This window comes from Camelus bactrianus, chromosome 5, assembly GCF_048773025.1.
Source record: "Camelus bactrianus isolate YW-2024 breed Bactrian camel chromosome 5, ASM4877302v1, whole genome shotgun sequence".
In the NCBI taxonomy this organism is placed as follows: Eukaryota; Metazoa; Chordata; class Mammalia; order Artiodactyla; family Camelidae; genus Camelus; species Camelus bactrianus.
In genome coordinates this window covers 67,909,052-67,935,443 of record NC_133543.1, presented here as the reverse complement: position 1 = coordinate 67,935,443, position 26,392 = coordinate 67,909,052, and the positions used below count along the sequence as shown (strand labels likewise).

At 34.4% G+C, this 26,392-nt stretch overlaps 1 protein-coding gene across 1 annotated transcript in view; it reads right to left on the bottom strand.

Annotated features, from left to right (window-relative positions):
- ABCA12 (ATP binding cassette subfamily A member 12) overlaps window positions 1–26,392 on the bottom strand; it is a 155,389-nt gene that overhangs the window by 70,728 nt on the left and 58,269 nt on the right. The window contains exons 6-13 of the mRNA XM_010960050.3: window positions 23,753–23,938; window positions 21,955–22,133; window positions 16,188–16,300; window positions 11,694–11,769; window positions 8,442–8,560; window positions 7,303–7,409; window positions 358–614; window positions 147–259 (exon numbers count right to left, since the gene is read on the bottom strand). Coding sequence (XP_010958352.1) covers window positions 147–259; window positions 358–614; window positions 7,303–7,409; window positions 8,442–8,560; window positions 11,694–11,769; window positions 16,188–16,300; window positions 21,955–22,133; window positions 23,753–23,938 — 1,150 coding nt within the window. The remainder of the gene's footprint in view (window positions 1–146; window positions 260–357; window positions 615–7,302; window positions 7,410–8,441; window positions 8,561–11,693; window positions 11,770–16,187; window positions 16,301–21,954; window positions 22,134–23,752; window positions 23,939–26,392) is intronic.

The following is a 26,392-nucleotide window of genomic DNA, read 5'->3' as shown; positions in this document are numbered from 1 at the left end:
TATTTGAAAGCTTCAGGTGTCTCATGTATAAGGGCAGATACAAAGTAGGTTTGGTTAGGAACTTCAAAAAAGCCTTTTCTAAGCTGAAGCATGAGAATCACATGCATTCTAATAAGACAGCATTTAAAATATGGATGGGGAAACACCTGGTTTTTCAGAAGAGTCTGCACTGTTATTGACATGCAGCACAGCTTCTATGGTTGGCAATAATCGTGTGATATTTTCCAAGTAATTCATTTGCAATGCCTGTTCTAGAAACCTGGAACAAAACAGAAGAGAAGAAGAAATTGAACTAGTCATATCAATAATTATTTAAGAAGGGATTTCACCAAGGAAGAAGACAATGGAAAAACTTACCGATCCATATTTATATTAATTTTGCTTGGATCCCCGGAAAGCAAATCCCTCAGTTTTTCAGATAGGATATTGTCATGATACAGTAAACTGGTCGCTATTTCGGTGCCAAGCTCTGCTGCTTCGAGGAGTTGTATGTGAAAGGCACTCTCTTCACACAGGTTCCCAAAGTTTATACTAGAGAGCTGGCACATTTTCTCTATTGAACTGAAAGTGTCAGGTTCACAAAGAAGCTTGGTCAAGTCTCGAAGTTGAGACAGCTTTCCAGGAAGGGAAAGAGTGGGAAATAGATTAGTTATATTATTCTGAATACTTAGTATTTGATAATAAGCAACTAAAATTAATTTAGTTCCTAAAAACATTTTGCTTATGCGTTTGGTTAGTTGGCATTTGACAACAGTTTCGCCACAAAGCACTATTTTCTGTTATTTGAGTTTATTGTTCTCTTAAGACTTATAAAATTTTGGGGCCCATTAGATCTCTTTCCCAACCATACTCATATCTTGGAGATTCACAGATTAAAAAGGTGTAGTTTAGTTTCATTTTGTTTAAATTACAAATACTTAAACTAATTTTATATGTTAGTCTATATTTTAAATTGTGTAAGGGCAGAGAGCAAAGCAGGTTTGGTTTGGCACTGCAAAAAGGTCTTTCCTCACACCCACTAGGATGGCTACTATCAAAACAAACAAACACACAAACAAATAAACAAACAAAAAAAAACAGAAAACAAGTGTTGGTAAGGATATGGAGAAATCACAACTCTTGTTTACCATTGATGGCAATGTAAAATGATGTAACTACTATATGAAACAGCTTCAGAAAATCTGAAATAGAATTACTATATGATCCAGCAATTCCACTTCTACATATATACCCCAAAGTGTTTAAAGCTGGGCCATTTAATGAGGTGATATCTCACTGTAGCATTGATTTGAACAGATACTTGATATTTGTAGATCCATCTTCATAGTAGCTTTATTCAAAATAGCCAAGAGGTGGAAGGAACACAAGTGTCCATTGACAGTGAATGGATAAACACAATGTGGTATATGCATATGATGGAATATTATTCAGTCTTAAAAAGTAAGGAAATTCTGACACATATTACAACATGGATGAACATTGAGGGCATAATGCTGAATGATATAAGCCAGTCACAAAAAGACAAATACTTCATGATTCCACTTATATGAGGTACCTAGCGTTGTCAAATTAATAGCAACAGAAAGAACAGTCGTGGGTTCCAGGAACTGTGGTGGGGAGGGGAATGGAAAATAGCTGTTTAATGGATATAGGATTTAGTTTTGCAAGATTAAGAGTTCTGGAGATTGGTTGCACAACAATGTGAGTGTATTTAACATGACTGAACTGCACAGTTAAAAATGGTTAAGGTGGTAAATTTTATATGATGGATATTTCACCACAAGTTTTAAAAAATTAATTGACCAAAAAAAGACTTTTAAACTTCAGCATAAGAATCACAATATTTAAAGTATGGATGGACATATACCTGGTTTTCCAAAAGTGTCTGCACTGTTATTGACAGTATCTTCTACCCTCTTACCTATTGAGGGAAACTTTTGTTCTACAAAGCGCTTAGAAGGGCTTGAAATCCCTCCCTTAGAGGAAAAGAAGAAGAGTGAAAGTCAACTAATTTTCTGTCGTGTCAAGTGTGTTCCTCTATGCAGCTCACTATGTTCTGTGTGTTCTGAGGATCTATCCTCAAGCCATACTTCCTGAGGGGGAAAATTGTGCCTCTGGGAAAGCCAGTTCTGTTGTGCTTGGAAGCTACCCTAGAGCTATTCCTTTTAGGAAGTCAAATAATTTGGAGCAACATCTAAATGTCATTCATTGCAGTTCAGTTTCCCAACAGAAGTTGCATTTAGACAGAAATGAATTATTTTACGATATAGGCAAATGTTTAGGAATATTTCTTTGCATATATCAAATGGGAAAGGCACATTGATGTGTCCTGGATGAGAGGTTTACAGTAACTACATGTAGGCAGTAGCAATTAAACATCATCTTAGACAGGAAATATCATTATTCTATTTTCCACTGTAATTAGTAGCCTAATTGACTTCTGGTTTTGAACTGTTTAAAATGGTCTCATATGTATTAAAATTCTTTTTACTAGTCTTATTGCTAAAAGGAACTTTTCATTCTGTAATAGACCACTTTACCATTTGTAACTATACGTTTGTCACTTGTTCCTTCCTTTGACTTTCAAATACTAGCTATGATTAAATTTCTAATGAATGGAGCCAAACCTCTCTTCTACATTCTCCAGCAACTTTTATTTTGGTGGTTTCTTAAACAAAAAGATAAATACTGGTAGCCTAATACATTTTTTTAATTGAGATTTTGAGGATATAGTAAATTTGAATGACTTCACTCAGAAGAGACTGAAATATTTTTATTTTTCATTTTTCCAGTTTTATTAGGTAAAATTGATACAATTTGACTGGACATATACAATATATTGCATGTAAATACATATATACAATATACTGTACATATTTTTAAAATTTACATATATGTATTGTTCATTGTTTCTAAGAATAGTTTAGAGCTTTAGCTTTTTAAATTTACATAGTTATCAAAGAAATAAAGCCAACCACAAAATGAAAATCAGCAGAATGCAGTAATCCAATCATAAGGACAGTCAAATGTGCTTACACATATTAAAAAAATCAGTCATCTAAGTTATAAATAATAAGTAGTTCATTTGTGTCCTTTTTTTGTAGATTCCATATATAAGTGATATCATATGGCATTTTTCTTTCTCTTTCTGGCTTACTTCATTTAGAATGACAATTTCCATGTCCATTCATGTTGCTGCAAATGGCATTATTTTATTCTTTTTTATGGCTGAGTAGTATTCCATTGTGTGTGTGTGTGTGTGTGTGTGTGTGTGTGTGTGTGTGTGTATACACCACATCTTCTTTATCCATTCATCTGTTGATGGACATTTGGGTTGGATCCATGTTTTGACTATTGAATATAGTGCTGCTGTGAGCACTGGGGTGCACATGTATTTTGGAATTATATTTTCCTCTGGGCATATGCCCAGTAGTGGGATTGCTGGATCATATGATAAGTCTATTTTTAGTTTTTTAAGGAAACTCTATACTGTCCTCCATAGTGGCTGCATCAATTTACATTCCCACCCTGTAGGAGGGTTCCTTTTTCTCCACACCCTCTCTAGCATTTATCATTTGTATACTTTTTAATGATGGCCATTCTGGCTGGTATAAGGTCATATTTCATTGTAGTTTTGATTTGCATTTCTCTAACAATTAGTGATGTTGAGCATCTTTTCATGTGCTTGTTGGCCATCTGTCTGTCTTCTTCCTGTCTATTTAGATCTTCTGGCTATTTTTTGATTGGGTTGCTTTATTTTTGATATTTGAAATATATTTTTAAATTGAAAGTTTGTCATTCATGTATGAGGAACCAATAAAAGTCCATATAGTACAATCTTGGCTTAATAAAATAAAAGATATAGAAGGAGAAATTGGAAATCTAGCCATGCTACTGAAGTAGAATTGGTCCTCTGAAATAATAATTTAATACAGCATTAATAATGTGGACTGCACTGTGGTACACATCTGCCAAGAAGCAACATGATGGTCATTTTGTATTTGCCATTATTTGCTACTTTATTCTAAAAGCAATACATGCACTAAACTTGTAGAAACTTCATGGATCATTAATAATCAACAAGTATTCAGAGAATTACAATTCTCTCTTCAAAAGTATGTGTCAAGTCTCGTATTGTACAACATGCGGAATATGGCCAATAGTTTGTAATAACTATAAATAGAAAGCAACCTTTAAAAATTGTGTAAAAACTTTAAAAAATAACTTAAAAAAAAAGCATGTGTCAAGTCTAGATGGCAGGTTTGTCAAAGCCTCATGCAGAGCCCTTCTCTCCTTTACACAACCCTGGTCCACATAGTGAGTAAGAGCTCAGGCCTAAATTGAAACAATGACTCATAACTAACTAACTCCATGTCTGGCTGTGACTGAGTTCCTATGGTTCCCAGTGCATCTGAGTCAGAACTGTAAGTGACATCCTGGTGTAGATCTCAAAATATTGTAGGCACAGAAATGCTAAGACAGCAACACTCCTGGGCTCTTAGCAGGTAAATGAAGGGGAAAGAGGCCTACTTAAAAATGTAAAAGTGCTACAGTATAAATATTGTGCTATTTGTATTTCTGTTCAATATGGAGAATATACTTCCCACCAGAGAGACTGGAAAGAAAAGAGGAGAAAACAGACAATGAAGGCAGGAAGAAAACACAAAAGCTCAAGAAGAGTCGAATGTTCAGGGCTAGAACAGAAAAAAAGCTACGAATGAAAGGCATTTGGCATTTTAGAGAGTCTAAACCTTCTTAGAAATATCATGAAGAAAGTTTTAGAATGGGTGGGCCCTAACTGACTGTTACAAACAAGAAACTAATTACTAAGGAGGACAAAGCAAGGAAGTAAGAGCATTTCTTTTTGTAAAAGTCTAGGAGTTGGTCTTCATTCTTTCAATGATAGGTACTGAATATTTCCCAGGTGTCAGACTCTATGCCAGGTGCTGAGGGTACACAGTAAAGTGACAGACTTAGCCATGTTCCTATGGAGCGTGTAGTCTTGGGATGAATGGGTTCTGTCAATTGCAAATAGCAGCCATGCTTGTTATAAATGACAACAGATTTTCTACCCAAGGGACAGGATTGTAGTCTATTTCCACTTCTGTGGCTTCTCGAACTTTTTTTCATAATGTAGCCCACAAGGAGAGCAGTGTACTCAAAATGTGGATGCCGTTTTAAATTATCCTTAGCTCCATTCCCATACCATTAGTGTAAATGACTGAGAATGTATTGTTTCCATGTCCCAGTATATTGTGTGCTGCCAGATTACTCTGCAAGTTGAGAACTACAATAATAATTGCACAGGCAGTGTGATTATATCACCAGGGCTCTACTTTAACACCATCATTTGTTGCAACATCATGAGTCAAGTCTTAAGCTCCTACTATGTGCTAGATGTGGGGCTTTAGAGAGGCAGAAGGCATAATTTCATCAGATTTTACACTCTAGTGAAGGAAATAGACCCTTACATACAAAACAAGCTATAATACTAAGTAATAAGTTCCAAAAGCCAGAAATCTCACTGTAACTGGGGACTCCCCTATCTTATGCCTCACACCTCACTGGCTGCCAAGCTGTGTCAACTCAACCTCCTACAGTGCTCCTGAAATTCTCTTCCTTCTATTCTCTGCCACTGACACCGTGCAGGATCTCACTTTTTGCATAGGTTATTGCAAAAATCACCCACTTAGCTTTCCTCTAATCTGTCCTCCAGAATTCTCCTAGAGAGATCTCTTTCTAAAATATGGAATTCACTTTCTTCAATCTCACAATTTTTAGGATCATATTCAAACTCCTGACTAAGCATAAAGAAGCCTTCGGTGTCTGGGCCCAGTCTCTCTGAGGCCTCCTTTCCCGCCTCTCTCAGAGGGACTTCCTGCTCGAGTTGGACACACGACTCCAGGTAACTTATGTCCGTCCCTCAGGTTCACACCTGTTTTCTTACCAATTCAGATCTCTATGTCTGGAATGTAGGGCTATAACCCAATCCTACACAGTCTGCAAGACTCAGAGTAAGGAGTATCTCCATGAAATTTCTTCTCTCCACCTTTATCCTTTGCAATCCAAGTTATATGTGACATCTCCATACACAGAATCCTGCCCACCCATACACCGTAACACTTATCTCACTATGTTAAAATCACTGGTCTGCTTTTCCATCTCCGCTGGATTGATTATAAGGACTTTAGGGCCACAAGTTGTATCTTTTACATAAATAGATAAGTGTTATGGAAGCACAGATGATGGATGGATGGAATGAATGAATGGATAAACATTATATGCACACTGAGTCACTATCCTGGCCTGAACAGGGAGAAAGGTGATACTCTAATATTATAGGAGTGACATTTAAACTTGTCCTTGGAGGATGAGTAGGATTTTTCTGTTGAATGCATAACTTCCTTCTCATTTGCACAAACAAATTAAGATGATGCTAAATTAAGCACATTAGTTAAGCACATTAGAAATTTTGATTTGTGTTGAAGACTAAGACTACAATATAGGGAACCTAACTAGCGTATTTATTTGTATTATACATGGACACAGGTTTTGTATGCCTGCTTAATTAGACCATGTTGACTATACAGAAAGTCATCCTGCTTGACTAGAATAAACCAGTTCTAATTTTACTTTATCCCTGGCTACATAAATCCAATTAAACTGCTGTTCTTACTTGGAAAGCTGCTTTCAAAATTTAATAGGGTTATTTAAGAAATAGAGTGAATTTCATGATAACCTGCATACTATATGCATAGCTAAACAAAGAATAAGTGACAAACACCAATCAATTCAAACTTCAGAGTTAATTTTTTCTATTGCTTTCCCCCCTTTCTTCAGCATTATAAATTTTAATATGATGTATTAGTTTCTGCTTCTGATGACAATAATAAAAATAAGGTGAGTCAATGTCTGAGATTTTTGTACACTGTGAAGTCTAAAACAACAAGTTTTGAAATCAACTTTAAAAACTAGGGACATCTCAAACAGGAATCATATTTTGAATGTTTTTTCGAATTATAAAGCTTAATGAGACAACTATACCAGTAGCCATTCCTTTATGTACTGCACTCTGTAATTAGGCTCTTGTGGGTCATTTCAGACAGAGATATTCACTCATTAAAAACAAAGTACCATTATGTAACACCAGAATTCTTGTCACCCTTTTTCTAACATTAATCTAGAGTCGAAATAGGATTAGAATTTACAAAAATATAGATTTAAAACTTAAACTAAAATATATCTTGCCAGAGAATTACAGGAAATGTTGAGGTTTATTAATTATTTTTTTCCATGGCTTACTTTTGATATCAAGACTTCAGGAACTGGAGGGAAGTAATCCTCATAGGAACCATTTTGAAGAAAAGATTTTTTAAATTGAATTGTGGATTGCAGGAGTCTTAAACTTTCTGTAAAGGAAGAGAAAAGAGTTACCTTATATGAACTGCAAAGTCATTTAGGAAACCTATCTGAAAGACACCTTTATCCTAATTTATTACTAAGTTTTTTCTAAGATAATAGCCTACTTCAATCTAAATATAAGATGAGTGAAAATTTAATGTTTCCTTGAACCATGGAGACTACAGAGTTCATTATTTTTAAAATATTCATAGATACTCTGCTTAGAGACAAAAATATTTCCAGCAAAGGCGCTACACAGTTTTGGCTTTATTGTGAACTGAAAATGCTTTTATTTTGGATATACTATTAAGTTGAAGTGTTTGAGAAAGAACAGGTTGTATAATCACTGTGACACAAATATGTCCTTCCAACCTTAATTAATTCATGCCCTGTAAACAGAGACCATGCTTAAATATCTGTTGTGCTATTTGCTTGCCATTGAGTATCACAGCACTATTTCGGTGTAGGAAAAGCTAATGTATATCTCCTACAAAATGTGAGAAAATAGATGTTTTTATCTTTAAAAAAAGGGAAAAGAAATATTTGATTAAATACAATCTTCGTGGTTGCCCATGTAGGTAGAAAACTGAAAATGAAGTGTGTAAGGATAGGAAATAAAAATAGTCTGCTACAAAAATTTACATCTGCCTTTGGAAGTCTATGTTATCATTCGTCATTATTTTTGGACAACTAAGATTATTAAGGGCATAGAAAATGTCATAGAGAGTTATGTGAACTCCTAATTCTGGACACTTGGAGAGTTTATCCAGGTGGCCATTATCACATTAACTGTTGTATGGTCATTACACATTAAAGTTTGTTCAGGTGGCCAGCAGGTGGTGCTAGCAGCAGCAACAGGAGTCATAATACAATAATACGATTAGATATTCCCTTCATATAGCAAACCACTGAAACTAATGCATAAGGAAACTAAGATTTTAAAATTTTCTTTCTTTTCTAAGTAAACGTCTTATGACTTACTACTTTAAAACAAAACTAGAAACTGTGAGTAGCATTTTGACTCTTAAGAAGAGTATTACCTTTTGATCCCTTGGCCAAATTGTAAGTGACATTTCTCACACATGTCAAGTAAGGAATATAAGGACTATCTGCTGATACATTTAAGAGGGCATCTTCAAAGTTTTCCAGTATTAGGAGCCTACAGAATGAGAAAAGAATATATAAATTAAGTCATATAATAATAAAGCAAAGCCATTTTGTTGCTATCACTTGAGTTCCTGGCTGTTTGGCACTGGTTGACTTGGGCACTGAAACCCTGTGAAGCAGCTATCTTCCCTCATCCAGCCCAACTGCACAGTGGCCCCACTACTCTGGATTCCCTGAGGGCTTACATTTTCCAAGGGCATTATCTTTGTACTTAATTGTTTTAATATCCAATCATGAGTGATTGTAAGATCATTTCTGGGTACATTCACATGAAATAAAAATCACTGGGCTAGGGTTGCCAGATAAAATACAGGACTCCTAGTTAGACTCAACTTTCAGGTAAATAATGAATAATTTTTCCATGTAAGCACATCCCACAAATCTTGCATGCTTTTTCTTTTCCTTTCTTTCTTTTTCTTCTGTCTAAATCTAGCAACACTCCTCTGGGCCTCAGCTTCTTCTCTTGACGAATGAGAGGGAGGGGCTAATCTACTACATCTCTCCCGCCTACAACATTCTTAAATAATTTAAACTCATTTAATTGTGATTAAAAAGAAATAATAGAACCCAACTAAACAACGTATGTTCCTTTTTTTTTTTTTTTCTTTTTAAACAACCAATTCAGTGTTTCCAAACTAACCACTTTCTGGTTTCCTTTCAAATTGACGGGCGTGAGAGGACATAGCTTAAGATTTTTGAGGTACATGTAGGTCAATAAAAATGTATGTGTTATGCAAGTCTTGTCACTTCAACTGTGAGGCTGCATCTCTATTTATTTTGTAATTTCTTCCCTTAGTGCCTACTATTGAATTTTATGTACAGCAGAGATAGAATAAATGTCAATGGCTGACTTGGGAACCATCTATTTTGCATCAAACTGCACAGCACACAAATTAACTGGTTCTATCAGATATTTAACTTAGATTTTATTCAGATACTATTGGAAGAGGCTTATCCTGGCATAGCTAGTAAATATGTACGACAATGTTTGCATTAACATTAAAGAAATCTCAGGCTGTTTAGATGTGGGTTAACGACACTGGATCCTTGAGGAACTTGAAAAAGAAAAAAAAAACTATGGCTAAAAAAAGTCTCTAGCTTGGCAGTCAGAGCACAGCTAATTGGTCAGATGACTGACCCTCATTTAAATACAATTCATAGCCTCCATATTAAAAAAATTTGCACCTGCTCCCAAGCTTTCTTGCTTTTTTTAGCCATTTCCTTGACCAGAGACTCTCCTCCCAGTATCCCCTTTCTTTCTTTTGTGTTTGTCTTCTTCGCTGTCCGTTATTACAGCACTGAGCCAATTCCATCCAGTGCTGTGCTCAATAGCAAAATACCGGCCTAACTTGCCAAATGGAATGGCACAAGAGCATCTTATGATGAATTTTCAAGCTTAAAACGGAAGAACGCTGGGCTAGAAGTGACCTTGAAATATCATCTAAGCCATTACATTAGTTTCATAAAGCATATTTGATTGCCAAGGTTTTGAGATTAGATTTAATATACTCCAAAAATGTTACATCTATGCACCACTGTTTTGGCATAAACATTTAAGTATTCCTCTAAACTATTTAATTTATGTATCATCCTTTATATAAAATCTCAATCCCAAGAATGCTTACAGTAAAAGATGAACTTACAGATGTGTGCACGCATATGTGCACAAACATTAAAAAAAAACAATAAAAACAATAACTTTAGTACAAAAATAATGAGGGAGAAGAGCTTTGAGGAAAAAATGTTTTTGAGCAACTTTCTTTAGAAAATTCTAGACCAAAAAAACTTCTATCTCATGCCAAGTATTGCCATACTGTGATTATTTTAAAGTGTGAATGGAAAAGTCCACAGATAAGAAATCCCTTAATTTCATCAATCTCAACAAGACCCATCTTGAAAGTATTGAATTTTTCCTAATAAACTGTCAGCTAGCTCATAGCAACTAACTACATTTGCTGTGGAATTTTCAGGTCTAGCATTATCAATGCTATGGAAGCCTTAAGCATCCAGTTGTCTTAATTCAAAGGTTTAAAAAAATATTTTGATGTCTATATAAGAAATGTGTTTAAAAGACCCAAATATTTGGAACATGGTATCCTGACTGGGCGAAAACTGCCCAGGGCTGCCAGATTTCTCTGGGAGAAGCATCCGGTTCAGCTACCTTAGAGGAGGAGAGATGGGGAAACAGAAACAGGAGGTGTTTGTTTACGGAAGGCTTTTGCCTTGAACTATCCAGAGTTGGAGAACTTCTCATTAAATAGAAAGTGTATAAACAATTGCATAGATTTTATTTTAGAAAAAATACAAAAAAGGTTAAAAAGTAAGTGCTATTATCTATTTTTATTTGTACAAATTTCCATTAGCATAAACATGTCTCCTTTGGGACTAAAGTCGAAGAATTTCAATAGTATAATTTATCAGGCTAAAACAACCTTTACATAACAGGCCACCTAGTCTCCAAATTTGCCTTGAACTATATGAATTTACTTCAATCAGCTTCTACAGGCAACTGCTCGTATTTCCTACTGTAATTATTAGTTATTTCAGGGAATGGCTCACATTAATGGTCCTTAGGAGCCAAGGCCGCTGCTGTCATTTTCACTGCCTATTCCTAAAACAATATATTTACATGCCCCAATAAGAGTCCAAAATCAAATTACCTACAAACAGTTTTGCCTACTTGAATACTACTGAAGCAAATTCTGAATTATCTTTATTGAGCATACAAAATATTTTGATTTTTAGAAACTAAAATAAATAGTAACATGTAAAATTGGAGACTTTTACATCTTTCATGATGAAAGACCTTTAAAAGAGTTGGAAACTGGACCTCCAGCTAGATTTTCCTCAGAGACATGCTGGATCTAGTTATGCAATCTGAGATCTGAAAAACAGATCCTCATGTTGCATTGTCCAAAAGTATCACTTGTATAATACCAAAAACCAAATTTCAACTTTACTGCACTTCAATCGTGTCTTTTTCTTTGGTCAGTCAATAGTTAATTTTTCCATTCCATAGTCTTACATACTGATAAAGAAATTATGCTAATGAATTGTTTTGATCATTTATTCAGCCAAATTACTTACCAATTTAGAAACAAACCAACAAACCAGCAAAGACTTACTGTGCAGCCAGGCTGCTTGGGGACAGCGACTGTCCGTCTTCCGCACTCCACACATGTGTTGTATTATCAGAGTCACCTAAAGTAATAACATTTATACAGGAGAATATTTAACATGCTTGCTTAAAGGATTTATTTTTCTAAGCAACAATCATCCCAGGTCAAATTAATGGGAAGAAAAATGAAGGAACTCTGCAGAATTTTTCTTCAAAGGATTTTACAAAAGATGTCTATGCTCTTTTGGTTGAAAACATTTGGGGTGTTCATAGGAAATAGATGCCTACTAACTGAAATAATCCCAATGGTCAAGCCCATCCATTTCTAACAAATTATTTCTCTGTGCATCAAACCATGATACTATTTTATCCTAAGACCTGTACACATAGATGACTCAAATATTATAATGCAGATTGACAACACTGTGGTTCGTTAATCAAATGAAGCCAATATCAGTCCTATGGGTCACTGGATTTTTTTGTTTGTTTGTTTGCCTTCAGTTGTCTAGAATGTAGCCTTAGGAAACATCTGCTGTCACTAACCTATATTTTCTGTCTTTCAAAAAGCAGCCAGTGATTTCAATTGAATGCAGCTATGGATGCAGATTGTCTAATGCTAACAGAACCATTCTGAGTGGTCTCGAATAATATGAACTTTTGGAGTGTGGAAGGCAATCACTAAGTTGGGTCTAATGGAAACCATATGTGAAGATCTAATTCAATGTGGAGAATTGCCCCTAGAAGTTAAACCAGTTGCTGACCCAGAGGGCTGCATAACACTGTATCATTCAAGAGGAAGTGTGTTAACAGAACTCACATGAAAAATTGCAAATGAGATACTTTAATGGCTACTGCATAAATACAAACACCGGAAAGTCAGTGATTTCATTCAGTTCCTTTAAGGAAACAGTATCACTTATTTCAGTCTTCTCTGTAGACACTACTAATTCCTTATAAATAATCTAGTAGTTTCAGTGCTGTCATTTTTAAACATCGGCTTAATTGTTTTCAATAGGATATTTTATTGCCAGCTTTAAGAGTTCTCGCATTGTCTTTATTAAGTGTGTCCTAAAGCCTGCTAAAAAGGTCCTAAGCACAAAGCTAGGCAATTATCGGAACTTTTCTTGTACTGATCATTTAATTTAAATTAGCATGTGTGTAAAAAAGACTCACAGAATTAAAGACCTCCTTGTCTACCTCTGCATCAGTTGTGTCTGAGTAATGCCTGCATCATCCCTAGTAACTGGCAGAGTGGCTTTTTTTGGTTTTCTCTTCTGGTTTTCTCTCCTGTGATCTGTTCAAGGTGCAGCTGAGTATCACTGTTCTAACGATAGCAGTGCATCGGTGAGTGAGAGGACCAAGAATGACACCCAGAATAGCAAACCTAATTAATAATGGCAATACCTATTACTTATTGGCATCCACATATAGAATAGTCCAGGATAGAACTCTGTGGAGATTTATGCTTCTGCACTGTAGGATTATATAAAACCATTTACCAAGATCAAGTCTTGCTCACTTTGAACTCCTGTGTGGCTGAGCAAGTTCATGAGCATCTGTATACTACATGGTTATGGAGTTTCTCTTCCTCATCAGGCTATTAAAATGAATAATTAATAAAAATTAACTTCATACATATCAATTGTAGGCTTGACCTTGATGTTAAGTATGAATTTTTCCCTCTTGCTACTTTTCCTTCTGGACCCTAAAATATCTGGGAAGAAATATTATATTAAATAAGCTATAAAGTGTAAGCTGTTACAGACTTTAAACAAATGAGATTTTACTTTTTTTTAATTTGTAGAATTAGGCATATATAAAAACAGTGCCCATAGACATAGAAAGAAATCTAGTGCACAGATAACCTCTTTCACCAGTAAAGATGGCTTTCTGCTTAAAGATGTAATTTCATGTAATTTACTACTTTGCAAAAGAGCAAACTTCAGTGAACCACAAAGGTAGTCTTTATTCTCAAAATTCAGTTTTATAAATGGAAATCCTAAACTGTGAGACAGGGATCCTTGCTGGGGCGGAGCTGAAAATTAGATTCCTTAAGACAGGAAGTTAGGAGACAGTCTTCCTCCCAAGTGTTTACTAGCATCACCATATTTTCATGGTCCTGAGGAGCCTTCTGGAGAAACCTTGAAGTGTGTTTATAATCAAGGTTGAATCAGAAGTAGACATGGGGTCCCAAGAGGAATGGGGGGATGGCTGTCAAAAAATGTATCCTGTGGGAAGGAATCTGGAACAATTAGTCAAACTGTTATCAGCAGCTGAGAGTGGAGCTGTTCTGAGGTTTGGTGGTGGCAGGTACTTGTGTGAGATATCCTAGAAGCCAGTGTATATAGTAGATGTCCCAGATGGTAAATATGAGTGAAGCCATCTAACAAAGAGCTCAGGGGACCTGACTTTGGGCGTAGACAGATCCAGGCTCTAAATCTCAGTTCAGCCACTTGCTGGATGTATGAGGCAAACTGCCTAGCTTCCCTTTGCCTCAGTTTCTTTGTCTGCAAAATGGGATTATAACTATGTCTCAGAGAGTTGTTTTGATGATCAAGGGGGCTTAAGATAATAAAACATTTATCATTGATACAAAAAAAATACTACCTTTTTACTTTCTTTCTTTGAAAGACAGGAGTGAGAACTTCAAAGATATCTGAGCCCTGTCATGCATTAGAGAGGACTCTGCTATGAGAGACCACTCCACTCCAATTTACCTGAGTGTAAAGCCAATGGATGAAGTATGTTCATTTCACAAATACCGCTAAATACCATGAAGACTAAGCACAAGTAGCTCGGGCAATGTGGCAGGTATCTGTGCATGGAGATAGAGACCCCTGTGCTATTGAACTAGGGTCACTGGTTCAGCCTTTAATGACAAGTTTGAGTTTCCTGAAGGATTCCCAGAAATACGTGGAAAGATTTTTCAAAGACCATAAAATTTTTGCTCAAGCAGGCAGGCACTTGGGGTTAATGATTTAGTTATTGACATTAATGCCACTGCTTTGGCATCCTCAGAATAATAAAGTCACAAGTGTAGGAAATTTTTAAAAAGACACATTTAAGCACATTAAATTTTTCAAAGAAAAACACATTTCCTTGAGGTATTTCCTTGTCATCCTGAACATCCAGTGGTATGGTTTAATACATGCCAAAACCATCATGTCCATTCATAGACATGAGACATGGCCATTGTTAAATACTGAAAATTGAGATCTACTGTTCACTAGGAAAAGTGTTCTGCTGCCTCAGTTAATAAGAGGTTCTCTGGCTTCTAATGCACTGAGGAGATTTTGTCCTTCGTAAAAATTTTTTTAACTTTATTCTTTTACTTTATACAATTGCAAGGTGTGAGTCTGAAGATGAAAAGGAAAAGAATGGTAAGGAGAAACTTGAAGTTCTCAAGTCTTTAAAATGCAAATATAAAAATATACAGGGAAAATAATTAATGTTTGTGAGTATACTGCTTAATTTTCTGGCCTGGACTTTTTTAAGAGTAAGCTCCCCTCTCCGCCCCTGCCAATGTTCATCAAGACTATTGAATTTAACAACAATCAACCTTGTAAGCTAGTCATTAATTCTGTAATTGTAGATATAAAAAATGTTCCAGACTAACAGAAATCAGTATCCTTCGAGAATTCGTCAAAGCCTTTCCAAACCTGCTTTTTATATGAAAACTAATAGTTTAAGACCTTGTAATAAGCAATTGGCTTGTGGCCTGATGCTCTCAGGATACTTATCTGTAATCCAAAGGTAAAGTCTACATATTTAAAAGCTGACAAACTCAATTGAGAAAGTCTAGTTCTAAATTCATTCAGGGGAGATAAATGCTAACCAAACATTTTACTTGGGAAGTAGGGATTTATTCCTTACAGCCCTAAATTTGTTTGTATGTGACAGTGTCTGCATGTCTGTGTATTTCCATGTGTGGTATGTAATGCTATTCTGTATATGCAGAGACGCTCTCTTCTGATTCACTAGCAATATGCTGTAGCTTGTCCTACTGGGAGGGGCAGTAGATTTACACCTATCTATTTATGCTCTGATGTCCATCACACATTTTCAAGATAGCTGGTTGAGGGGTATGTCTTCCACCAAAGAAAGATTCATCCTGATTAAAAAGCCAAAGTTTGGAAATGAGGACAAATACTGCAGTTCAGCGTAGGCTTTTGTTCAAAAAGTCATGGTAGAAATTTACTTGTTGAGGCTTACTCCCTTACTCTGATATTTATTTTTCATACCAAGTATAAACATAGCTTTATAAGCTAAGAGAGATCATTTTAACCTAAATAAAAATCCTAGAAAGTCACAGCCTCTTTTCTGGCCATTTCAGCTTGTCGCCACACTTTAGTTAGCTAAAGATTCAGATTTAGTTGTGGCACATGTCCCCACCTAAGAATAGTATCATCCATAAATGATTGTGCTCTGTTTTTAACTTCTAATGGAATTGAATACAGAATTGCAACACAGAATTGAATACAGTAAGATGGAAATACAATACCTTGAGATGGGGAGTCCAGAGTGTACAACAGATGTTTAACAGATTTATGGAGAGTTCTGAATCCTTCGTTAGTTGTGACATGTGGATAAACCTTCTGTACTACCAGCAGCGCACTAACGAGTTGAAAAACAATTAAACCAGATTGTATTTCAAGGTTTGCAGACAGAAACAAAAGGTTACTCAAGGAGAAAATAGCTACAGTATAGAAAATTATTCTTATAACATAAAAGACAAGATGCTGCTTTTGTCATTTAATTACTTGTTTGTCTGTTCATGCACAAAATCCTAACAAAGTGTTCTTGAACCAGACAGAGCACTTCATGTTTCCAGGATTCTAAAGCCTAAAGGCCTTAAAGGAAGTAAAGTTCACACCAGTTTTTTTGCTTTTTGTTTTTGTAAGACCTAAAAATAGTGCTTAGAAAAAGCAGCTCCAATGAAAGGATACTTCTTTTATGTTTTTAATTAAAGGAAAAAATTAAACATTGGAAATTATTTTCATTAAAAATCAAGCCCAGATAAAGGGTCCAGTTTCAGGAATAATTATTATTTAAGCATTGGATATATATTTATCCTTTGCTAAACAAATGGTAATGTTTTTGAAAAGGAAAAAAAAAAAAAAAAAAAAAAAAAAAAGACTTGCCCTAATTAAAGACTGCATTCTATCCTCTAAGTGGCCCATAGGCACTGCTCCAGGGATAACTCAAAATTAGTCTCCAGACTAACTGGCACTGTCTTCCTAGGATTTTTATGTTACTAATTAGATGGGCAGTCTACACTGGGGATGGACAATCAGCAAAATCAGTTATGCTTGAGCTCGTTCCTTATTTCCAAAAAGCAACTAGTGGCTTAAGAAATGCCTTTTTTTAATCCCCTGTCATTAATACATTAAAAAAATTAGCATTGTACAAGTATGTCATTGTACACATACTGTGAGGTAATGCTTTAATATACATAATATACATGAGTAGTAACTTAAAACAGAAGGCTTTGTTAACAATTTGCCATTGTGAAGTTAAATGTAGTAAATATTAGCTAGTAGTTTTTCCATATGTATCTTAGTCAACTGAAGGTTCACTCCAGCAACAGATACAGTATATGCGTATACTTTCTACAACAGTTTTTCGGAATTTTTAATATTTAATATATCATTCTAATTGTACCTCCCTAGCTATGAATGAAAACTATATTTAGAGAGCTAGATTTTGAATGTCCCCTAGTTTCTAGTATAATGTTAGGATATACATATAGATTATATGTGCATGTATATATAAACATACACACATATATTTATAATTTTATTTAGTATTCTATTAATTCCATAAAGTCTATTTTATTTGTCCTGTTTGCAGATAAGAAAACTAAAGTTCAAAAAATTGAGTAACTTACACATGGCTATCCAGTTAGTAATAAATAAGCTGGTTCTGTCTAATTCCAAAGTTCATGTTCTTTCCAGTCTATATCTTGTCTTTGGCACTTTGCCCCAGCATGGCTGGGAGGAGGAGGACAGAACATGTCCGCCCTGAGCCCATGGGCACTGTTAACTTGTCATTCTAGCTGTGTGTTTGGCCATAGGGACGTGGCTGTATTTTTTTAATCTCTGCTCTATCTACATAAAAGTTGATACCTCAGGCATTTTTATATTTGCCCCAAGAATCTCCTGGTTCTCAGACTCTGGGTTGCTTCTGAACCCTGGTGACTGACCATGGAGACCAATTAAATGGTCTCTACCAGCCTTCTCTCAACTTGGCCCTGTGCTTGACTCACCTGATCTGTTGTCTCAAAGTAACACTTTCAAAGACTGAGCATTTGGCAATCTTATCATAATTGTCAGCATTATTGCTATTAATATCATTCATAAAACGTCAGTAGATTTAATTCATCTTTTTCTAACAATGTGACTTAAAAATGACACCTAATCTCCATCTTCTCTGAAATCCTTTGAGCCATTGATCAAATACTTATTTCACTTTATAGATTTTGTTTTCCTGTGCTTTTCATCATATACAAATGGAAGTTATCCAAAAAAAGTTTCCTTATAAGTAAAATAATTCAAAAGGGAGTTTTTGTGATTCATATCTCAGCACAGATTCTTCCTCATAAATGGAGACTATTTTGTATGTTTTTCATATATCCAACTTGATTTTTGAGACTGCTCATTTTTCTAATCTCTGTCATAATCTTAACATTACGTAATCTGGGTTTGGTGATTGGGTTATAGGACAACTTTACGAAACTGCTAGAGGAAGTAGCAGCAGTAAGATTTTAAGGGGTTTATTTGTCCATATTACTTGTTCAATAGAGAAAAAGATAAACCAATGATTTGGTGATAAAATACAGTCATTTGTGAGGAATTTACAGCTTTTAGAGACACTGCCAGTTTAATAATAATAGTAAAGAAGATTTAACTTTAAAAAATGGTTTACAAAGGCATCTTCAACAGAAATATAATGCAAGCCACATATTTCATTTTTAATTTTTTAGTAGTCACATTAAAAAAGTTAAAAGAAACAGATGAAATTAATTTTAATAATATATTTTATTTGACCCAATAAATCCAAAATATTATTTTAATATTTAATCAATATAAAATACATTTATGAAGTATTTTGTCTTTTTTTGTACTAAGGCTTCAAATTTCACTGTACATCTTACACTTATGAAGCATCTCAATTCAGATGGTAAAATTTCATTGAAAATAGTTAATCTGTATTCAGATTTCACTACAATCACTGGCAAAAATATATTCACAACCCATGTTATTTCAAACATATTAAAATTTTTTCTAATAACTGGATCAAGTATTAGAGTTTAAAATTTAATTTAATTTAAGTTAAAGTTAAAAATTCAATTCCTTAGTAATACTAGCACACCAAGTACTCAAAAACCGCATGTGATGCACTGTATACTTATAAATTTACAAAATATAATATCAAATTTCTTAAATTAAAAACACCACAGGTGTCTAGAGGCTATCATATTAGGAAGAATAAGTATATAAATTGGCAATCAATTTTAATTAATTAGTCAATTAAATAATAATTAATAATAAATAAGTAAAAGTCAACTACTTTAAAAGAGCTGTTCAAGTTAGATATAAGTCAAATGTCATTTGTTTTATAATAATTTGAAGCAATTTTTTTGAAAGCTGTTTTCATGATTATGTAGACTGGTTTACTTGAGAATATACCTTATTGCATAATGCAATAATTTTATTAAATTTTAAGAAAATTAAAATAGCCATAGTGTAATGTCCTTACGTAATTTACTGAAATAACGTCTGAAGTATTCTTAATTAATTAATTAATCAATCAATTAATTAATTTTTGGCCTGAGAGTATTTTTTTGGATTTTCCACCTTCCAATGAGTATTATTTTGTGGGATTTTTGGTTTTTATTTGTTGTTTTCAAACTAAATGTCACTAAGGTATAATTCACATGCAATGTGATGCATCTATTTTAAGTTATGATTCAATCAGGTTTTTTTTTTGAGTTAGTTATTTATTTAGTTTTTTTTGAGGGGGCAGGAGGTAAATAGTGTTATTTTTTATTTATTTATTTTTTAGAGGAGGTACTGGGGATTGAACCCAGGACCTCAAGCATGCTAAGCAGGCACTCTACCACTCAGCTATACCCTCCCCCCAATTCAATGAGTTTTGACAAACATATACTCATGTAACCACCATGCTAATTAAGATTATAAAATATTTTGATCACCTCAAAAAAGTTTTCTCATGCTTCCAACAGTTGCTCCAGGATCCACTGATCTGATTTCTAACACTAAATTAACTAGTGTTAGAAATTAATTAATGTTGTCAATAATAAAATATTTACACATCTAATATGTGTTCCTTTTGTTTTTGGTCTGGATTCTTTTGCCAGCATAATATTCATAAGATTTATCTACATTGTTATATGATTCACTAAGCTGTTTATTTTTCCTGAGTAGAATTTCAGTGTATGAGTAAACTACAACTTTTTATCCATTCTGTTTATGTATTTTTTGTTTTTCCTTCAATTTTTAGCTATTATGAATGAGTCTGCTATAAATATTAGCATACAAATCTTCATGTAGGCATGTTTTTATTTACTTGGGTAAATACCCAGGGGTAGAATGTGACATCATATGGATATATTTTTAACTTCATTAGAACCTGTCACACTGTTTTCCAAAATGGTTTTATCATTTTACACTCTAACTTGCAATGTATGAAAGTTCTATTTGCTCTACATTCTTGCCAACAAGTGCGGTCATCTATCTTTTAAAGTTTTACCCATTCTAGTAAGTATGTAGTGATATCTTATTGTGGTCTGAATATTACCATGACTCTTTTCATTCCCACATTACACAATTCAAATAATTCCCTTTTTCCTTTAATTGATTTACCTGTTTGCTTTCTAAGACAGAATATACATAGGAGGAAGAGAATCAAGTACCAAAATTCTAGGTGAATACAAATTTTCCTAAGAGGCAAAATGAGGACTAAAGCAAATTTCCTAATATCTTGCTTCTTCTATAATTTAATTATGACATGTTATTGTGAAAAGAGCACAAGATTTGGATTCGGATTCCTTGAGTTCAGGTTCTAGCTTTGCCCCTTACTAGTTATAGAACCTTGGGGAAGTCATTTGACCTCCATGAAGGTGTGTTTCCTCTTCTACAAAAGGGGGGCATCTGTGGTCTCAATCTCAAAGAACTGTTGTGACAATCAAATGAAATTAATGTGCCAACATAAAGGCTTATTATAAGGTCTTTGAACAAATATAAGCTCTTAGAAGCTTTCCAGAGAAGATGAGAAAACTCAGACATTAGAGATGGAATATATTGCACTCTTAATCACTTATTAGAGACGCAGTCTGGGTTCTGCAGTTAAAAAACCTGGGTTCTGCAGTTAAAAAACTTACCCTCCTAGCTGCATGATCATCAAATATTTATTTTTATGACCCTCCGTTAACCTCATTTATAAAGTAAATAATAGTTGTGTTGTAAGTTTCAATGTGACATATATGTATAAAGGGCCCAGTAAAGTGTCTGGTATGTAATAGGCACTCAATAATTGCTAGTTGTTGATGTAGTTGTTTTGTATAATGCACATGTCCAAATAAGGTGGACAGGACAGTCAAAACCTAAGCATGTGTCCATCAAATTCTAAATGTTGGCCATGCTCAGATCTCTTTTATGAGGAAAGTAGCCTTTAAAGGGGGTTCTTCTGCAAAAATTTTCTAATCTTTGTGTCATATATGTTAAATAAAGCCAACCCAATATTCAGGCTTAGAAAGATCATCTACAGACTAGCTGCACATGAGGGAGGCCAACCCCCTTGAGGTGGCTTGGTGCAAAACTCTAACCAACAGGGTTGTTTTATATTGCATGGTGCCAACCAAAACCCAACGAGATATTTTCTTCTTGAGCAGTTAAAATACTAGATGCACAGAGCACTGGTTGTCCTTGAGTGTGCCTGAGCCAATGTTCCAATCTACCATTGGTCCTGTCATACCATCTTTCTCAGAAGCTCTGGGATACCAACCGACAATATAGGTATTATGATTAGTGTTCCTCTGTAATTCCTCATGGACATGACAATAACTCTGATGACCATGCTGTGTGTTTCTCCTTTGCTTAACTAATACCCTCACTTTCATTGCTAAAATCTGCAATAGGGTAATGATGGATTATTTGCTGTCTTTAAATTCCCCACCTACCAGTCACCCTCAAAGTAACATTAAAAAAGACTTTTTTGTGAACAGTAACATTCCCCTTAATGATTACCTGTTTGCATTTTGAAGAACATCAAATAGATTGCTTAGCGTTGTGTCATTCTGGAACATATTTGGAAAACTGGAGAGAAGCTGCCACACAGCTGTCTGCTCTTGCACTTGTGAGAAGAAGGACAGCACTTTGACCATCTCCTGAAACACGGCCTCCTGGTTGTTGGGATCACTTGATAGCTTAAAAAAATAAAACCATAAACAGGGTGAAATGAGTCTTCTAAGTAATCCTTTTAGACTTTCATTCAGTTTGGAGTCATCTTTCACTTGGAAAAAATCATTTCAAATATTCTTAAATATAATTGGATTTTTTCTCACAGTTCTAGAAATTGGCGTATTTAACATTTGGTTAACAAAGTAATATTTACACAAAATATTTTAAATTATCTTTTTGGAAATTAAAATTAATTTCTTAGAATAAAATTGGTAATGTTTTTGTTTTTCTGTAGAACATGGTTTAGGACCTATAAGCATAGTTCCTCTATATCCATTAGTAGACCTTATATTATTTATTTTTTACATGGAAAACACTTAAAATTTATATGTGAAATTGCTTACTATTTGAAACATTCATATGCAAATGTCTACTACTACAATTACACATACTTAACAAAATTAAATATTTCCAAAGTTCTGTTTCAATACAAGGAATTTAAGTTACAATAAATGATTTATAGTGAATAACCTATGTAATCATATCTTGTACTCTAAGCAAAACAAATAAAAAACACAACCTTTATTCTTGCTCTGGATCACAGGATCCAGCTAGTACATTCAGAAGTAAAAAATTTTCTTCATTATATTCCCACCCAAAACAATTTTCTTAATAAGGTCATTCATACTAGTAGAGTTAGGCTCTTGTTCTGTCTTAATTCTAGGTCTTTCATGCTGAAAATGTGATTTTGAACAATGTATTCTTGGCCACACATTCTACACAACTGCTGAGTATGTAGAGATAGGATTTTAAGTGCTCTACAATGCATTAGGGTGTCTCTAATCCATTTCCCTTGGAAAAATCAGATTGCTGCAGGGTAATTTAAGCATTCTGTACTTAATAAAAATTACAATAAAACTCAGAGAACCAAGTGGAAAATATTAGACATGGGCATGTTTCAATTATTCCTGTTTATAAAATTTTGAGAGAATTCTGAATATTTTTATGATATTTCATGTGTGTGAGGTTTCATTAAAAGACTATCAGTGTCTTATTTTCACATTGTTGTTTAAGACAAGCATATAAAAATGGTCATTAGCACTCCATATTATAAAGTTCTTGGTTCTAATGTATAACATTTTGGAGAAAGGGATAGATTATTTCATTAAAAATCAGCTTTTCAAATTAGGTTTGATATTAGAAGAAGAGTGAAAAGATTGCCTATTATTCTAACTTCTGAGAGTTACAAGGCTGTTTAATTATTAAACTCAACATTACACCTTAAGTAATCTCACTTAAATATCTCATAGAAAACAGTCAATCTTCATTCACCATAAAGCAAAGCCATATTTCATCTATAAAGATGTGTCTACTTAACCATAATGCAGTCTTTTTGGTTCAACATTGACATAATTTCAGTCCTGCACATTTAAGTGGAAAGTAGACATTACTTAGAATTAGACATTGTTTGTGAATCTGTGTACTAGGAATCCATGCTAAAGGTAAGCCAATATTTCAGTCAGCATTTCTCTACGGACTAGCTCTTTGACACATTTTAAGTCATTTTGTGTATACAAGAATGGAGACAACACATTTCCTTCTATTGCTTATGGGATCTTGATCATAGTAGAGTGTTTACACTCACCTGAGAGAACTGGTTGGTTAGTTCTTGGAGAGAAGACTCTAAAAGGGTCATGTTGGACAGGCAAAATACATTAAAAATATTTTTCCCTAGAGTAGTCCAAGAGAAGTCATAATCAGCGATATATCCTGGATAGCTCTCACACAGCTCTCTCCGCATATCTTCTGAAGTTGAATTTTGCTTTAAAAGCTAAAAATGTGTGTGAGAAGAGTGAGTTAATAATGTTAGTAAACACAGATATTAAAGTGTCCTAATCTTCAAGGAAACTGACCTGTCTTCACAATAGCCATTTTAAAGTCTTGCATGATAGCAACTATTAAATTAACACTAAAATACATTGGGTTTACCCATGAAAAGTCACTGAGAGAATGTGTGAATGTGGTAATTCTTGTCATCTTTATGATTTAAAAGATTTACATATGATTTATTTAACTGAACTCACTTCCTGTCTCTGATTAGACAACCTAAATGTACTAGATCTTGTCTGACAAAAATCTTCAGGCTTAAAAATCTTAGCTTTTTCTGGGCATTTAGAAGCAGAGACTCGGGTGTCCTAACAATTTGTGACACTTCATGGGAAATTGGCCAAGATCTTTGGAAGACTTCCAGAGAGGACGAGCTTCAGTTTAGTCTCAAGACCAACAGTGCTTTTTAGAGAAGTGGAAAAACATGGATTATGTTTCATTTGCAAAGCAACCATGTCATTTAAGAATTATGCTATAAAGAAAAAAGCATATACATGAAAAAATATAAAAGTACATAATTATCAAAGGCAATAATTGGAAAGCATTTTCATAATGGAATCCTTATAAATTCCCCATATATTTCATAGTACAGACCAGTCATAGATGCAGCACTATTTTCTGCTATAATATTGATCACACTCATCATTATTAAGTTGTTTGGATATTTACAGAGCCTATTACATTTAGTTGTAATATTTAATGCATCCTCCCTAATAATTAATTTTTATAACCCCGTGAGGTGAGGGCCAAATTACTTCACCCTCCCTTTCAGTTTATATCACAAAATCTACACTCTGCCTTCCAGCACCTCAACTTCTAAATGTAATGACACAAGACAGGATCCACTTATTCTAAGATATACTATAAGTGCCAGGTCTTCTAGTCAGTCATCCATATCTTTTTCCTAACCTTACACATAAACTTACCCCAAAATGATCTCTCTACTTGTTCTTGCAAGGGTTGCAGAAAGCAGTAAACAGAAAGAAAGAAGAATCAGAGAGACTGCTGACACAGGCATCAATATGTCATCCTAATTTTTACATCCCTTCCCTGCTCCAACTACTCTGAAAATATGTATCTAGACATAGAAAATTTATTTTTGATTTATCTCCGTTGGATATATGACTCTGTGCTGCCTCACAAAATTCTGAAATTTCTTTCAATATGAGAAAGAGAACCTGGGAGTTTCAATACAATAAAAGGATATTTTTGAGACAAGCCTTGCTATTCTGTATATTAAAGAATTCAACTGATACAATGCAATACTGTTTGCTTCTAGGAACCAATATGGAAGAACTGGAATGGAATAAAATACCTTTCCCTAGTTTACACCCTGGCCTGATTTGAGGAGGCTTTAGACTGGAATTAAGTGGGCACATTGAGGGGCTTCCTCACCTACACAGGGTGTAGGTAGCTCAACTATTATATAAACTAGATTTTCAAAATCTAGACTGGACTGAATGTGAAAGTCTTATATTTCAACCAGCACTGGCAGAATTGCTTTAATAGGTATAGTGCCTTTTCCTGACATATATTTTTGTGTTGTTCTTTGGCTTATTTACATAAACCATTTTATCAAGATGCCTCAGTTATACAGAATGTCAGTTCTAAGGGAACTAATAGAGACATATTAAGCAGCAGTGGTTATGGTCATAGGATATAAACAAAGGTCATAGTTATGTCTTCATGTTTTAGATGGAAGAAATGTCTACTATATAAGACATAGATATATTATTTAAAATGCTTGTGCTTGTGTGAGGGGGGTGAGAGAGAGAGAGAGAGAGAGAGAGAGCGATGGGGGTGGAATAGTTTCTCTACAGCAACATCTTAAAAATGATCTCCTCTTAATATCTGAAGAGCACATAAAGCAGAACTCAAACGCCCGTAGGTCAGCCAGATAACTTAAATGTACGAATCTGGCTCAGTAAGAGACAATAAGGAAGTGGGGATTGTATTTAACAAATGAGTATCTCTTCTGCCTAAAGGCATTCAGATTCGACTTTTTAAAATCCCTGTGGATGTGCAAACATACACATATAGCTCATAGGCTGCCAGCTTACACCTCTGACAGAAATGATGTTTATTATCTTGCAATCTGGAATCTTAAAGTGGAAGACTAGTAAACAGACAGAAATCCATAGGTAAGCTCTGTAAATTATGCTAAGGAAAGGGATTTTATCACTTTGGGGAGATATTTTTTACAGCTCTAATTTTTTCAACAGTATTATTAGTATGGATGAGGCAGCAAGTTTGATGGAGTTTATAGCTTCATTTGCTTTCATGCAGCATTTTTCCTTCCCTGCTTCAGAAAATTAAAAGATCACATACAATGCCACTCTATTTTTTACTAAATGAAAATCTTAAGTTCAATTAAGGGACTTACCAGGGAAGTAAATAA